The sequence below is a fragment of the Stenella coeruleoalba genome, assembly GCF_951394435.1.
Source record: "Stenella coeruleoalba genome assembly, chromosome: 19".
NCBI lineage: Eukaryota > Metazoa > Chordata > Mammalia > Artiodactyla > Delphinidae > Stenella > Stenella coeruleoalba.
This window is the reverse complement of record NC_137165.1, coordinates 60,562,425-60,579,465: the sequence shown is the minus strand read 5'-3', so window position 1 is coordinate 60,579,465 and position 17,041 is coordinate 60,562,425. Positions and strand designations below refer to the sequence as shown.

Genomic DNA, 17,041 nt, shown 5'->3' with positions numbered 1-17,041 from the left:
ACCCTTACCACCGTCTGGAAGCAGGAGTGCAGCTGCGTCAGGAACGGGGGCTTGTCCGGCAGGGCCAGCACCCGCTTCTCCACCAGGGTGCACTCCACATCGTCGTCCTGGATCACCACGTCCTTCTTCAGTATCTTGATGGCGTACAGCTCCTCCGTCCCCTTCCTGTCCGCCAGCATCACCTGCGGGCAGACCGAGGGCAGCCTGAACGCTCCCGGCACACGGCCGGCATGGGGGCGGGGAGCCGCTCAGGCCGTGCGTGCGGACTCCTCGATGTTAATAAGGCTCCACCCCGTGTGCCGGTTTTGAAATACTGCTCGTCGCCGCACAGGAAATTCCTCAGGCTGCCTAGTTTCTACGCTGCCGAGGTTTAGACTCCGTGCGGGCTGTCGCCACACGAGGGCGCCACTGCAGCCGCTGAAAGGGATACTCGACGTGCTCTGCAGGAGTCTTGCGTCAGGCACCTATTACAGGAGCATCCTCAGAGCAGAATGTGACTGACCTTTGCACACTTCTCACAAGTCAGGAGCCAAGTCCAGAAAAAAGGGGGCAGGATCAAAATCAGTGCCTGGATCTACCATGAGATATGGGGCCAGAGAAGCAAACGTAGGTACACAGGCCGACCACTGAAGAAACCCAGTTCAGCATCTGTTAATGATTACGTTTGCTTACTATGAGTCAACACTTTTAATTTTTTTTTTTTTTTTTTTTTGCGGTACGCGGGCCTCTCACTGTTGTGGCCTCTCCCGTTGCGGAGCACAGGCTCCGGACGCACAGGCTCAGCGGCCATGGCTCACGGGCCCAGCCGCTCCGCGGCATGTGGGATCTTCCCAGACCGGGGCATGAACCCGTGTCCCCTGCATCGGCAGGCGGACTCTCAACCACTGCGCCACCAGGGAAGCCCCAACATTTAATTTTTAGTTGTGAAAACTACTCGTCCAACATTTTGGAGAACCCACTCCGTCATGCACCCAGAAACGGAGACACACCAGGAGCCTTGTACGGCTTTTTGGATACAGTTGTTTTTAATGAAATGGAAGTGGGAAACCACTGAGAAACGTGTGCAGAGCACAGGGAATCTGAAGGGCTGCTCTGGAATCCTCGGGGAGAACAGGACTGACCCCAGCGTTCTCTGCCAAAGCCCGGCCCCGTCATGGACCCGGCTCGCTTACCTTCCCGAAGCTGCCCTTGCCCAGCACCATGAGGAAGTTGAAGTCGGTGAGTTTCACTCTGTCGAGGTTGTTGGAAGGCTGTCTCCTGTCAGGACTGATGCCTTTGTAGCCAGCAGGGCCGAGCTTGGCTTTCTAAACAACAAGCACACACGTGAAAACCGTCAGTCATTCTCCCAGGGAAATGGGAAATGGCTGAGCTGGGTACTGCGTGGGGATGGGATGGGGTGAGAGAGGGAACCAGGGCGACGAAGCATCTCTTCCTACCTCCGTGGCTATACTCACCCTATCGGCAACGTTTGCAAAGGAGCAAAGAGTTGACCGTACTCATCACAAGACGACTCTCTATGTCTTTTTAAATTAATTAATTAATTTTTGGGCTGCATTTGGGTTGTTGCTGTGTGCGGGCTTTCTCTAGTTGCGGCGAGCGGGGGCTACCCTTCACTGCTGTGCGCAGGCTTCTCTTGTTGCGGAGCATGGGCTCTAGGCGCGTGGGCTCAGTAGTTGTGGCTTGCGGGCTCGAGTGCAGGCTCAGTAGTTGTGGCCCACGGGCTTAGTTGCGCCGCAGCATGTGGGATCTTCCCGGTCCAGGGCTCGAACCCGTGTCCCCTGCATTGGCAGGCGGATTCTTAACCACTGCGCCACCAGGGAAGCCTGACTCTTTACGTCTTTAACCGAGAATCAAGTCACAGGACTCTGGCAAAGGGAGGGTTAATTCTCACCCAGGGATGGAAAGGTTAACTTCTTGGGGAAAACGGGGCTTTGTGACAGTTAGTGTAATAAAAGAAATAAACTGTGTACTGATGCTTTCCTTATTTGCAGATTTTCCAACTTAAGATTAATCTGCAGAAACCCATGCAGGAAGGGAGAGTGTGTCCTCTGGAGAAACACTGCTTAAATGGCAGGCCGCGGCGGTGAGTTATTGCTACTTTAAAAGGTGCAGTAAGAAGAACAGAGGGTTGGTTTTTTGGGGTTTTTTTTTAGGTAAAGAGCTGGACTCATGAAGAATGGTGACGTAAGAGCATCTGTTTTCCCACGAAGCCCACAGTGCTCTTTGCACCTGAAGATTCCTGGGTCGTGACCTGTGAGTTACCCCAAGGAGTTCTCATCCACTAGACTCATGCTGTGTAAAGACCACCCCTCGGTACTCTCACGGGGAGTTAGAGTCTCAGGTCAGAGGTGAAAGGTGCAGAGAAGACAAGGCAAGGGGACCACACGGGGCATCTGGGCTGGTGGGGGAGCCTGTGGAGGCGCTGGAGCAGGTGTGGGCTTCCCCACAGGCTGAAATCCACCTGCCGGAGAGGCGCCGGTTGCCGGTCAGCAGCTGGAAAGGCAGCCCTGAGCCGAACGGCAAAGACTCTGGGGCTCTGGCCCTGTTCTTAATGAGGGGGTCCAGCAGATCTGAGCAAGGGCAGCTCTGGCTCCCAGGGAGATGGCAGGAGGTGAAGAAGGCTCTCGAGAGCTGTTGTGTATGACCAGAGCGGCCCCAGCCCTTGGGGGGAAACGTGGATTACTTCTTTAGCAGCAGAGGAGGCTCTCGAGGAATCACCCACCCTCCCCATGCGCAGGAGCCCCTCATGCACAGCTACTGAGTGAGCTGCTTGCAGCCGGCTCTGCTGGGGAGGTCTGCGTTTGCAGAAGGAGCCCGTCAGCCGCCTCCGCAGCCCCAGGCCCGGTCCCGCACTCGGCACGAGCTGTGCACTCAGCATTATGGTAGAAGGAAGAAAGAAGTGAAGCCCGATCGTGTTCATCACATGCTGGGCTGTTAGGTGACGCTTTTCTCTGATCAAAATAACCCATTCGTAGAGAGATCAAACCCTGGGGCTTGAGTGCCAGCTCGGATGAACTGAGTGAACCCATCCAAGCAGAGGCACTAAAACATGGGGGAAGGATGGCCCAACTCTTTTGCTTCAAGGCTGGAAGTATTTAAGGCAGTTGTACTAGGGCCCTAGTGACAGCGCATGTGCGAGGTGGCGGGAAAGACGTGTGAACCTGGGACCACTGGAAACACAGATGCTCCAGAGAAACGAAACCTGAAGGAGCCCTCAGCAGGCCTCCCCGTTGGCAGAGGGTGGAAGGAGCTTTCAGACAGACTTGTGAGGAGCCAGGACGTAACCACGTGGGTTACATTCACCCCCCTCAGCTGCAGGACCAGCCCCGTCCTCCAAACATCGGCCCAAGAACGATTCCAACTTGTAAGCCTTCTCGTTTGTGCCTAAATTTAGATAATCAGGAAGCGCAAGACGGGAATACCGACTGTGCTCCTCTATTCCGTTCTTCCGATGGCCACAAAGAAAAAAGGGATCAGAAAGCGGTACAGAGACTTTAATTTCATCGGGACCTTCATGACGACGTCTGAAAAGGCCCACATGCGGCGGCCCCACGCTCGAGGTGCTGGAACGGCCGAGAGGGAGCAGGAACGTGCCTGCTGCCGCCGAGCGCAGCTGAGGCCCTGAGCAGGTGCCCCGGTGGCCCCGGTGGCCCTGCCCAGCCGTCCTGCCCCTCCCTCCTCTGGCGCTTCAACTCCAGTGCAGGAGGGGACACGGGCTGACGCAGCGAGGCCTCCAACCTGCCGCGGGGCTCACAAGCCCGCATCCGCCGCCTGTACCAGGGCCGCGGCCTTGGTCTCATTCCAGGGACAGGACACCCCTGCAGTCAGGTGCTTGGGGACCTCTGAAGCCGGATGCTGCTCTGAAATCAGTGTGTGGGGTCTGGGATGGACGACTGGCCACGAGCGACCCTGACTCCAAGGCGGGCCACAAGCCCGTGGCCACGGTCGGCCCCCAGCGCGGGGAGGCCCCCAGCCCCAGGTGGCCGGAGGAAGAAGCAGCCTGGAGCCCTCAGGCAGCGGCCCTGCCCCTGAGTGCAGTTCGCCCCACAGACCCCTCGGCCTCAGCCCCCCGCCCAGGCTGCCCCCGGCCCAGGCCCTGCGGCCACCGCAGCTCTGGGCTTTCAAAGCAGCTCTCCGAACAGCAGAAAATCCCACGAGCTCAGAATCTCATTATTCTGGGCGGGCCTGACCTGGGGTGGAGGAGACCCCGGTGGGCCCCTTGGGAGCCGCGTCTCTGGGGGCGGCAGCGAGGCCTGGGGGCCGGAGGGCTGAGGACCCCAGGAGGGGCGTGGGCACTGGCCCGGCCCCCGCCTTCTCACCCGTCCCCCCAGGCTGTCTGCGTGCGGCTCTGCCCCAGCCTGTGCCCCTCCCCAGGGTCCAGCTCACCTGTCACGCGGTCCTGCCCTCCCCCGTGGCGCCCTGGTCTCCTCCTAACAGCTCCCAGGGCTGCTGGCAAGCATTTATTTACCGCGTCTTTACGTGACTGACGTCTCACTCGACAGCGACCCTGTCACGCCACATCCGCCTCCAGACTCGTCCAGAATCCGCCCTCTCCTCAGGGCCTCCTCCTCGACCTCTCTGGCCAGTCCGGTCACCACCTCCCTCGCCACTCGCTGGTCTCCCCGCTTCCACCCTACCCCCCGTCCGCTGCCTGCAGGGATCCTCTTCCAGGGGATCCCGTCCTGGTCCCCGACGGCCCGTCTGGCGGAGAGAAAGGCCGAGCCCCCCCAGTGGACGAGGAGCCCCGGCTGGCCTAGCTCGGACCTTAACTGCCGCCCCTCTGGCCGTCTGTCCGGCCTCGGGTCTTTGGTTGGCACCTTGCTGTCTGGTTTGTCCCCAAATCCAGCTCAAGCGGCACCCCTCTGTCACCCTGATGTCTCCATCCTGGGATCTCCAACCTGGGGCCGACACGGTCTGTGACCGGTCCACGTGCCCTGAACCTCTGGCTCTGCGCCCCCGTGCCTGCCTGGACTGGCCCACAGCTGCTGTCACGGATGTCACGTCATGCCACGTTTCCCTGGCAGGGCTAAGCCCCGTTCCCAGCTGAATTCTCGTTCTCAAAACCTTGTGGCAGAGCTGGCTTCCGGGAGGACCTCAACACACACTTGTACCTTCTTCTTGGGGCTCGGGACCTGTGGGGAGGTCGAGGCATGTCCCCGGGGGCTTCCGTGCCCTCCTGGTGGGCAGGACAGGAAACGGGTCTCAGCAACTGCTCACCCCGATTTCTGAAGAATCTTATGTAGCCCCCGAAGAGGGAAAAGACCTCAACTTATTAAAATGGCATAGAAAGTTTTAAAAGAGGAAATACAAATGGAAACCATGTATAGTGTTGCAGAATAGAATAGTGACTTTAAATGCTGAAGCCTTAGCGTGCCCTTGTTTTTTTCAATTAGACTGAAACACAGCACGGTTTATCGGCTATGATTAAACAACTGAGAACCCAGGATCCTTAGGTTCCTTGAAAGATGGCATATCAGCGTGAGGCCTAGTCTGGTATTATGGTGCTAACTGGATTACCAGGACTCGAGAACAGGCAGTACTGTTTCCCCATCGGAAAATTTACTAATAGCCAACATGTGTCTCATTTTATACGACAGATATATTCTTGTGAAGTCATAACCGCCTGCCATCATTGAAGGGGTTCACAGTTTAAAGGACTCCTAGTGTGGCGTTTCTATAAATCACACAGAGCGAGTCGGAATACTGTAGAGGTCCCCAGTGGGTCTGTCCTGCAAGCACACAGCCTTTGGGGAACCCTCTGAAGTTTGCTTTCCCGTTTAACTACATTCTAGTCGTTCCTATTTGGTAAAAGTGTTTCCAATAACACACAAAGTATTTGCTAGCATAGTAGAAAATATGGCTTTGATGAATATATTTACCATAGATGTTTGTAAAGTGTAGAGAGAGGAACCTGACGACAGAAGGTTCTTCCTATTCTAAGATTCCGAGGGCAGACAGGCCAACAACGACCAGGTGTAGGGGCAGAAGAATAATAGTAAATTTCTTCTACAATTTTTTTTCTGCTATAAAATGTTCTGTGTCTGTATCTGTACATCTGAACAACCTGGCAATGTAAGACTGGTGGTGCTTTGGTCTCTGCTCCATCAACCAGGGCGTGGGTAACAGAAAGAGCCAGGCCACGTATAACCACGGGCCCCACGCAGCATCCTGCCTCTAAGGTGACGTGCTCACCTGCAACCAGAGCAACGTTAATTACCTATCACTTACGTGTGGAATCTAAGATACGACACAAACGAACTTGTCTACGAAACAGAAACAGACTCACAGACACAGAGGACAGACTGGTGGTTGCCGAGGGGAACGGGGTCGGGGAGGGAGGGACTGGGAGTCTGGGGTTAGCAGGTGCAAACTAGTGTATATAGGATGGATGAACAAGGTCCGACTGTATAAGCACAGGGAACTATATTCAATATCCTGTGATAAACCGCATGGAAAAGATATGGAAAAAGAACATACATATGTATAACTGAATCACTTGGCTGTACAGCAGAAATTAACATAACGTTGTAAATCAACTACACTTTAATACATTTTTTTTTCTTTTATAAGAGAAATCAAGTGGTTTCAGGAGAAGAAAACACAAAGGAAGGCGTTTTCCATGACACTGTTAATGGAGCACGTCCTGTGTATTTCTCACAAGCCACAAGTCACGGCTATTAGCTCAGCTCAGTAAGTGGGCAACGGGTTAAGATATGCTACTTAATGGGCATTAGAGCCTCCTGGGTAGCACAGTCAGAGTAAATAAAACGCCTGCTGCTCTCTGGCTAAGTAATTTTTCATCTTCTGGAACATGCCAGGCATGTTGCTGCCCGAGGGTCTCTGCGCTTTCTCCTTCTCTGCCCACACGGGCAGGGCATTTTCCCGTCTCTGCTCGGGTGATGCGTTACCTCGAGGCTTCAACATGGCGCCCTGTCGTCCCTCAAGCTCTCCTCACTACCTATTTCTATACTTCTTTCTCCCTTTGTCAGAAGGAGGGCGGGAACCTCATCTGTTCTGTTCACTGATGTGTCTCCAGTGCCCAGGAGAGAGCCCAGGGTGGAGTGATCCTCAAATACTTCCAGACTGAATGGAAGGATTGGGGAAGGCAATTCCTTCTAATATGAAACTTTATAAAAGGCAGAGTTATTGCTTTTACATAATTTCTATAAGAATGCTGCTTCTTGTCATAAAAGTAATACGTGTTCAGTTTAGAAGATTCAACTGGCATGGATACGTTAAAAAAAGGCAATTTAAAATATCCATTATTTTCATCACGAGATAATCACTGTGAACATTTTGTGAGATACGCTTCTAGTCCTCTCTCCTCATGTTTTCGTATTTGACCTGCACACAAGTCTATTGTTTGTACCCTGTCTTTCCCCTGTGTACGATGTGATCTTTTAAGCTACAGGCGCTCTTCTACCGCGTGGCTTTAGGGACTGTATGATGCCCCCCGCATCACTGTGTGGCTCTCCTGCACTTGGTCTAACTATTCCCCTAGTGCTGGACACCTAGGTTGTTTCCAATTTTCACTGTCATCAACGTGCAGATGAACAATTTTGTAATCCACATCTCTGTGCAAGCCCGATCTCCCCAGGATAGGTTCCTGCTGTGGAATTGCCAGGTCAAGGGGTCCTGGTATTGCAAAGGCTGGTACACAAGGCCGGACGTTCAAATCTGGCCACGGAAAGTCAGAGAGAAAGGCGGGAAACCCAAAGCCTCAGGGCAGACTCGTCCCTGAAGGCAGGATCTTGGCTCCTTTTAGGTCCCGTGTCTGATTCCGCGGTTGGAAGCCCGAATAGCACTTCCTTTTCAGAGTTGGCTTCGTCTCTGTGCTTTATATCAGCCGCCAAGATGGAAGCACACCTTCACCTCCAGGTAACACGGACAGCAGTCTTGGGAGAGAAGCTAATTGGCTCAGAGAGTTTAACAGTGGTTCTTGGGTAAGCGAACCCCTCAAGTAACCCCACGTCCTCGACTCGGCAGTACAATCCAAACTGCAACTGCAACCTCCCTGCAGCCTGTGTCCTCCTACACACCTGTGTGAGCACCTGCCCACTAGAGTCTTCTCCTGGATTTGGGAATCACGGGGAGACAGCAAATCACAGGCGTGTGCCATTCAGCTGTGGGCAGGGGCCTCAGAACCAGAGCCCTGCAGCCACAGAAAGTCCTTGAAAAGGTCAGACCTGCCTATGGTCCAGTTGAAGATGCTCCTGTCCAGAAAGCTAACTCTGCCCCGCAGGGCCACGGAGCTGGGTCATGACCGCACCGGGCGGGGGAAGAGAAGAACGCTACCCTCCTCTCCATCAGCCCTTGAGACAGGGCCCTGGGGCATCCCGCAGAGGGTCATTCCCCAGTGCTAAGACTGAGGGAGCTTTTAGTATTTGAAAGAAGTTGGAAATAAGCTACTCAAGGCCACCCGTGTTACAGATGAGGAAGCTGGGGCCCAGGGGGCCTAGTGGATGTGTCTAAATCAATTTTCCTCCCTAGCTTCTGAATCCAACACCCTGATCTTTGAATTCAGTGCTCACCCTCCTATATCTAGGGTAGGCAAACGTTTTCCATAAAGGGACAGAGATTAAGTGTTTTCTTTGCAAGCCAAATACCGTCTCCGTCGTAGCTACTCAGCTCTGCCGCTGCAGTGTGAGAGCTACGTGAATGAGCTCTCGGGTGAACGACATGGCTGCGTTCCAATAAAACCTTATTCACAGAAAGAGGCAGCAGCCAGGATCTGGCCTGTGGGCTGCAGTTCGCCGACTCCTACCCTCAGTCACGCAGGTCCCCAAACCGTTCATCCTCATTTGCAGTTAGATCCAAACCCAACGTCTCTCTCCTCGCTAAGCGAGCAGAACGGCAGCAATTAAGAACCTCAGATGCACTTGAACTAAATTACTACTCAGCCTCTTCCACGACCAGCACCGGAAAAAGCAGCTTTGCAGCCAGACAGCGTGGCGAGCGGAGTACTTGTTCAGTAGAGCAAACATTACTGGGGAAACCGCATTAAGTCATTTTCTGAACGAGAAGCATTTGAACGGACACGTCCACTCAGGCTGTCGCTGCTGCTGCACTCGCAGGCAGCCGGCAGGCCTCTGTTGTCATGGCAACCGAGCCACACTCCCGGGAGACATGCTGGACCGGTGACACATCAGCACTTTGCCCACCGTGGAAAATACAAAGCGTCTGGTTCATCTGGAACCGGGCGTTACACACCTCTCTCTGGTGTCCGGCTGCGCTGTTTTTCTGCAGGCAACCTAGTTCCCCCCATCTCCCAGATTTGTCCGTTGATCGCTGACACACACCTCAGGCAGGCTCAGCCACAACCGTCAGGTGGTAACAGTACGACTGGTCTCACCTGCTACAAAGGTCCTGGAAAGGCTGCCGACCTTAGCTCTCCCCAGTGGCTGAGGATCCAGGCTTACGTGAGGAGCTGTAACCAAAAACTTTATCCTTTCCAAGTTGTTCCATCTGGAAAAAGACCGTCTTTGACCAGCGAGCTGAGGGCGCACACCCGTCTAAGGCCAACCTCAGACCAGGGAGCTGAGGGCACACACCCATCTAAGGCCAACCTCAGAGGAAACCCTAAGGGGAGGGAGCTGAGGGCACACACCCATCTAGGGCCAACCTTAGACCAGGGAGCTGAGGGCACACACCCGTCTAAGGCCAACCTCAGAGGAAACCCTAAGGGGAGGGAGCTGAGGGCACACACCCATCTAGGGCCAACCTTAGACCAGGGAGCTGAGGGCACACACCCGTCTAAGGCCAACCTCAGAGGAAACCCTAAGGGGAGGGAGCTGAGGGCACACACCCGTCTAAGACCAACCTTAGACCAGGGAGCTGAGGGCGCACACCCGTCTAAGGCCAACCTTAGAGGAAACCCTAAGGGGAGTGCTCACAGCCACAGCACATCACTGGCAAAGGACCTGGGGCACTTAGTAATTTTTTGAAACCTGTATCCTTCTCCTGCTACAAACACCCACCTCTGGGATCAACACGGCACCGGCTTTGTAAGTGGGCTGGGGCAGGGTCAGAGCCGAATGAACTCACGAAGCCATCAAAGTAAAAGACTTTCCAGACTGCCGGCAATATTGCTTAGAAGTGGGGGAGCCTTCTCTGGGCTAAGAAAGCGGAGTAGATGTGAAGTGGGCTGGACTCGGCACGAGCAGACTGCAGGAACCACTGGGACCTCAAGGAGCCCTGGGCCTCCTCCCCTTTGCAGGACCATGATGATTCCCTAAAATCAAGGAACAGCTGGGAGCGCAAAGCGAGAACCTCATCTTCATGCCCATCAAAAAATAAAGAGGTGCAGAGTCAAGTTCACTGCTGTCTTCTGGGTGCAGGGTTTCGTGCTCTTTTATTTGCAAATCTTTACTGCCCTCTTGTGGTATTTATTTTCTGGACCGATTGCATTTTGACTGGACTCTTAGCAGAAATACGCCCAAGTTTACTAGTCTGGCCCCACAGAGGTAAAGTTCCCTTAGATGCTGCAAAGTGGCACAAACGAGCTGCAAGTTATACCTTCCCGGCTCTACCTTTATAGAGGATGACTCAGATCTCTCGTGAGAACCAGGCCTTTGCGCGATGCCTATGCAATGTGTGCTGATGCCCGAGTGTGTTTCAGAGTCGCCATGTACGTGATTTCTAGAAAACAACAAAAACCAACCACTTTTAGACGTCTCTGTGTCCTGAATCTCTTGCCAAACCTCTGACTGGGCCCAGACTCTGCAAACCACAGATGCAAAACGTGGTGACAGGGAGGCTGTGAGGGTGGAGGGGGCTGGCTGGTGTGGTGCCTGAGACCCGCTGTGTCTATCTTACAGGAAGAAGCACAGAATAACCTGGGAAATAAAGAAATGCGGACAGTCACTGGAGGGCAGAATTCCGTGAAATGGCCACCCCTGGGGAAAGTCAACTGCGCTAAGCGATCACAGAATGTCAGCTCCCGAAAAGCAAACAACGACAAAAACCCAAACCGTAACTGGCGATAAAGCCCAGATCCTTGGGGAAAGTTCCAGACATTTCATCGCCGTTCAGCTGCTGCAGGCAAGGTGGGAAGGACCGGGCACCTAGCAGAAGAGGTTGGAAACTTGATCCCCATGGAGGTAAAGACAGAAAAAAATATGATCCTTTCCCTAAAACGCTGAATCCGTTTGCTCAATTACTCAATTTAAATTTTTTCTAAGATGCCTCTAATTGACAGAGCAGGCATGTTGAAAGCGGGGCTGACTGCAGTTAAATTTAGCACAACATTTCCATAATCGTCCATTTCATCCTATCTTCGCTGAGCGTTTTTAAACTGCACCAGTCTTTGAAAAGGAGGGACCTAATTATAGCTCAATGGGACACCTGCTTCCGAGACTGGCGGCAGCTGCGCTGTTCTGGGCTGTCCCCTCACGCCACCGCCCAACATGGTAATCGGCTGACAGGGGACCTGGGGGGCGACATGGATGGGAAGGACCAGCTCCGGCACTGCTGGCCTCTCCGGGGCCTCGGTTCCTTCATCTGTAAAACGGACTCAAATTCCCCGCCTCCTCCTGTGTAGGGACCCCCGCCCCGTTTACTCAGGAGCTGCTGCCAAGCTGCAGTACCGGAAGGATTGCACCCCAAGGCCACGGCGGAGCGGAGAGGACGCGAGGGGACGAGGCCCCTCCCCAGTGCCTGGGAGCTCCCAGCCACCCTCAGGACGCGCGGCCGGCAAGCCATGGCGTCTGCTCTGAGGGTCTCGTTTCCAGGCCCGGAGGAGGCCCTTGAGGACGAGCTTCAGGGGAGAGGATGTCTCTGCCCCGGAAGCGGACGGGAGTCTTGTGTCAACAGGCCGGGGAAGTAAAATGTAAGTGAATTCAGTTACCGTGACCCCAGGGGTCCCCACAGGCTGCCGGGACCTGGGGAAACGTGGCTCGGAAAAGGACCAGGCCCGGTGAGGACCGAGATGGTGGCTGGCTCGCCCCCCTCCACCCGCCCCCCGCCTCCGGGGCAACTGGTCACACGCTCCTCTCCAGACGCCAGCTGAGAGCACTGGTCCGGGGTGCCGGCCGTGGACTGACTACCGACAGGTCTACGCTCAGAAAAAGCCACAAGGAGAAGATTGGCTCACAAGCCAGCGAGGGCGCTGCCACGAAAAGATGTGAACAAGGACGGGACCCCACTGCCACCGCCGGGCCAGGGCGACCTCCCCACGTCCAGGTGACATTTCCCTTCTCAGGTAGAGTCACCTGGGTTCCTTGTCCTAAGACCCCATAACAAAAGGTGCAGGAAACATAAAACACCCCCAGCACAAAGCGAGCTGGCGAAGAGGCTTCACACCGGCACCTCCTGCCCCTGGTCTTAGGTGGCCTCCGGGCAGGAGGGTCTCCCTGCTCAGCTGCAGGCGGGGGCCAAAACCACTCCCCCGAGAAGGGCTCCGTGTGCCGGGTGCACCCAGGGCCCCGGCTTGGGCCCACGAGCCGCTGAGAAAGCCCAACAAAGGAAGGTTCCTTTAACTAGGTGACAGCTTCTCAGGAAACACTGATGCACAGGGGCACGTCCACTAGGGCTGGAGCCCTGAGCCCTGAGCCCTGAGCCCGGGGCAGGACGCAGGGAGGATGCCGAGAACAACGGCGGCGGCAGACACATCTCAGTGCACCTTGTTCTGGGCACTTGTGACACCTGCACGTTTAAGCCTCCGCCCGACCCTAGGAGGTGGTACTTGAATCGTCCCCATTTTAGACCTGGACACACTGAGGGGACTAGGACGGCCACGTGGCTTGGGCTGGTGGGGCTGGGTTTGAACCCGGGCAGCCTGGGGCTTCGGAAGGTGCTGCCGGCCGGCGGGGGAGGACAGTCCTTCTGGAGGGGACGCCCCTCCCCGGAGCTGGAGGGGCCGCGGTCACCGGCCAGCAGGGGCCCAGGGAGGTGAAGCCCTCACTCTAGTCCTTTCTTCTCCTTTCTATTTCCCTTTCCAGCCACATCTGAGTTTTGCACCAGCTTCTCCTGTCTGCTGGGAAACACAGCCCCATAGTATGCGTATTAACTCTCCGTGGAATAACGAAGTTTCCAGTACAGTAACAGAGACAGAACGACATCGCGCAGGCACGTCACAGCACTCGGAAGGCCTCTGGGCCACGATTAGGATCCGAGGACCAGGTGCGAGTCCAGCTCATCAGAGAAGGGAGAGGGGCCCTCATTTGAAATGACGGGTGTCAGACGGCAGGCGGTCTGTCCGTCTGGAAGCAGGAGGTGACTCCACGCCCGGGATGACCCAGAGGCGCCTGCCTACTCTGAGGACGCAGGGGGTTTTCACTCGGGGGGCGCGCGGGGGGGGGGGCAACATCGCCCAGGGGCTCAGCATACTCAGGAGTGGCCGACCTCTGGAGATGTTCCTCGAAAGCGGACACGCCGCATCGTGAGACATTTTAAAACACACACAACAGGAGGGCAGCGACATGACAGCTACCACACTCTGCAAAGACTTGTGAAACCTCAAAGAATATTGTTTTCCTCCCCATTCCCAGTCACCCGGGTCACTAATCTCTCGCGGCCCCTTCAGGAGACACGCCTGTAGTGTCAGGTACGAGTTCTGGAGATGAGGAACTTCAGAAACATGACTTATTCGATGTTTTCTTTAGTACAGTGCTTTGGAAAGACTATTAATGTTGATTCTAGCTTAGGGTAGGGGTGGGACCTCTTCTTGCAAATTTTGTGCCCGAGTGTTCGAGCGTTTAAATTTTCCACTTGCTTCCAATATGAATATGCTGTAACAATCTCAGGCTAATTTAAATTATTAACAAAAGCAACACACTGAGAACACAGCTGGTGTGTGGCCCTAACCAGCTCCCCAAAAGACAGCGGTGTTGTCAGAAACGACAATAGAGCAGATTTTTAAAATAATTTACATGCAAGTTGAAAAATTCCATTGGATCCTTTGGGGACAGAATGGTTGATTAGGTTACAACAATTACATGAGTTGGGAAGAAATGAGAAAAACATGAAATAGAGGTAGGAGTATGAAGCCAGGCATGTGGAACATCACAACAATTTGGTGATTTCAGCCCATGATGTATTTACATTAATCTTGCAGATCAGCACACACACGTAGTGCAAGTACGTCGCACTGACTGCATGCTAATGTAGGTGTAATGCCTAAATCAGATTGGAGCTGGGTCTTGATATGGGATTAGAAATATGTGTTACCAGAAAGAAAGGAAGATGTGTTGTCAGTTTCCAGATGCACTCTTCCCGTTCACGCGCGCTTTCCAAACTGGCTTCAACTTCTCATGAATCACTCACAGGCGATTTCACTATTTCCCTGGCAAAACTTTAAAGGCGCCTAATGTGACGATGGGGGAGGCCTGGAATATCCTCTGGGTGGTCGACACACAAGCGTTTTGCTTGCTGGGGCGCCGTGGCCGTTTGGACAGGACCCAGTGGGCACGAGTTTCTAGCTGCCAGGACACACAGTGCCTCCTTAAGAGTGGGGAGCACGGCTGGGGGCTCAGGCCGGGGGGGGGGCACAGAAACTGGGCAAACGTTTTTGTGGGAGGGAAGGCGGGAGAGGACAGGGTGGCGGAAGCACTACCTCTAAGAGGCGGACGTGACACCCTGGGAAAGGCAGGAGAGGGAGAAAGACTGCGAGGTTAGCAGGGCAAGTGCTAGCTACACAGGAGGACAGCAAAGTGGGTTCCATGCACCACAGGCCCCGCTGACAATGCAGACAAAGAGCAGGGGAGAGACGGCGGGAAGGAAGGTGGGTAGCGCTCGGCGCTCGCGGCTGCAGGTGTGCCGCGGGCCCCTGCAGGGCCGGGAACTAACCCTTCCCCAACGAACCGTGTCAAACCACAGGGGCCGTGACCCTTCTCTCTTCTTCCTCGTGGCATCTGTGCGGCCAGACGTGGCATCATGGCAACAGCTCCACAATATTCATGTGTTTCCTTTGCTTTCGGCCAATCCGCGGGACGGGGTGATGGGACACAGGGGTGCTGGTTAGTCGAGTGTTTGCGGTGCTAACAGCCAGCTACCAGGTCGCTTTATACACAGATCGCTGTTACTCCATAAATGAGAATAAAACCAAACCCACTTGCCACTAAAACTATGTGTAACGACATGTACTTTTTCTTGATGATTCAGAAGGCCCAAGGTTACTGGCGAAACGTAAAAGCATTGAGCAACTCGTTAGCCGAGTTCTGGTTGACCAAATGCCAGGTATCCACCAGGCTTGACTCCGTTCACCTTTCAACTTCTAAAATAACCCATCATGACTGGAAAACTTTACTTTTCTCAAGTACTAATGTGAGAAAAGCAAGCGGAGACCATTTTAACAGAGAATTCTACACAAGCAGTCATGGGATTCATTCTCCAAGTTCATACAGCGTGTGGGTCAGCTGCTGGGAGAAAATGTGAGGGAGGCTGATTTTCTGAACCCGAATTCCGCAGCCTGAAAGGGTCCCGACAGCCCTGATCCTGAGCAGAGAGGAGCCCAGGGACAACTGGATGACATTTTGTGCTCGGAAGACTTTGCCCACAAAGACAGGACACTGGGCAGCTTGTGAATTTCACTTGTTTTCCACAGGTCTGGATCGGTAAGCTTCTCTTACATCTTAAAATTATGGCCCTTTAAATCTGTAATCACAAATCTATTTATAATTATTCTCAAAATAGGGCATTTTATTCCAATCCCCAAAGCTCTATTTTAGGCTAGAGATCTCAATCCACATCCAGATGAAAAGGAACCAACAAGAGAAACAGAAACACCCTCCCTGGAGTCCTGGTGCTGGAAAGGGCTGCGGACGAAGTTTCAGCTTGCCTTTCTCTCCTGCAGCTTCTGTCAGAGTTGCCCAATCTCTGCCTGAATACCTCGAGGTAGCAAGGTCTCCAGATTGGCCAAGATGCCTTGGGACTTCCGTGACACAGCTGTAGGGGGTCACACCTCCGACTTCCATCTGTGACAGCAGACAAAAGCCCCCCAGCAGGGACACTTCTGTGCAAGCGCCCTGCAGCCTGCAGCCTTCCAGCCGCCCCCGGGCAGTTATTCCTAGACTTAAATGGACCCAGAAAGGACTCTAAGCTGTTTCAAGCTTGGCTATAACAAACCAACCCAAATCTCCTTTAAAGAAAATAAAAGGAAAGGCTTATGCGGTGAATCAGCCAGACAGTCGGCAGGAGCCCCGAGGGAGCCTTCCTGGACCGCGGGCCTGGATGTCAGGGTGGGCGGGGAGGAAGCAAAGCCCCTGCTCAAAGTGGACAAAGCCACTGTCGGCTGCAATTAGCCTAAATGTCAACCACCTGGTTTTCAATGACGCGCTGAAGACACAGCAGTGCTGAATCCACTCAGCTCCTGAGCGAGGACGCTCCGGGACCCCACCTGTCTGTCGGTTTCACGCCAGGGAAGAGGAACACCCAAGGCCAAGGTCTTGAAAGGCAAAGGCGACCCGCATCCATGGAAACAGAACCATCAGCAAAACCAGAACAAGACTCCCGAGAGCACCCCGGCCACGGTGAGCCCGCTGAAGCCTCCGTGTCCCCCGGCCTCGTTCCTGCCACACGACACCAGGCCAGTCACCACCTTTGCAGCGGTGAGGCTGCACCAGCATCTCGAGAGCTGGACAGAGAACCGACCTGTGGCCTGAGTCAGCACCTGCTCCTCTAGGTTAGCTGCCGGGTGTGGGCTGAGGAGAGAGGGTCAGGACCGTTACCCACAGGGTGGAGACACGGTAGAAGCTTTCACGTCCCGTTACTACTCAGCAACGTCCTTAGCAACAAGATGCACGTCTTAGCTCTCTAGCCCCGAGTAGAGGCAGGATTCAGCAGCTGGAAATCCCCAGAATTACCCATTTCTGGAGCCCACCAGCAGGGTGGGAAAGGAGCTGGTCCATCTCCAAGGGTGACCATATTCATCGCACGTGTGGGTTTGCCCCAGTGCTTGAGGGACTTGGGGTGTAAGCGGAGGGAGACTGTGGGCTGCAGAGCGGCCTCGGCCCCGGACAAGGGCTTCCCTCCTCTTCCCAGACACACACCTGAGCTCAGACGGCCTCCCTGCGATGTCGACAAAAGCCAGGAAAAGGTGGATTCC

The 17,041-nt window shown here is 54.5% G+C and overlaps 1 protein-coding gene across 1 annotated transcript in view; it reads right to left on the bottom strand.

Annotated features, from left to right (window-relative positions):
* The window catches only part of PRKCA (protein kinase C alpha), a 364,235-nt gene that overhangs the window by 46,381 nt on the left and 300,813 nt on the right, over window positions 1–17,041 (bottom strand). Inside the window, exons 9-10 of the mRNA XM_079904472.1 lie at window positions 1,173–1,304; window positions 9–182 (exon numbers count right to left, since the gene is read on the bottom strand). Coding sequence (XP_079760598.1) covers window positions 9–182; window positions 1,173–1,304 — 306 coding nt within the window. The remainder of the gene's footprint in view (window positions 1–8; window positions 183–1,172; window positions 1,305–17,041) is intronic.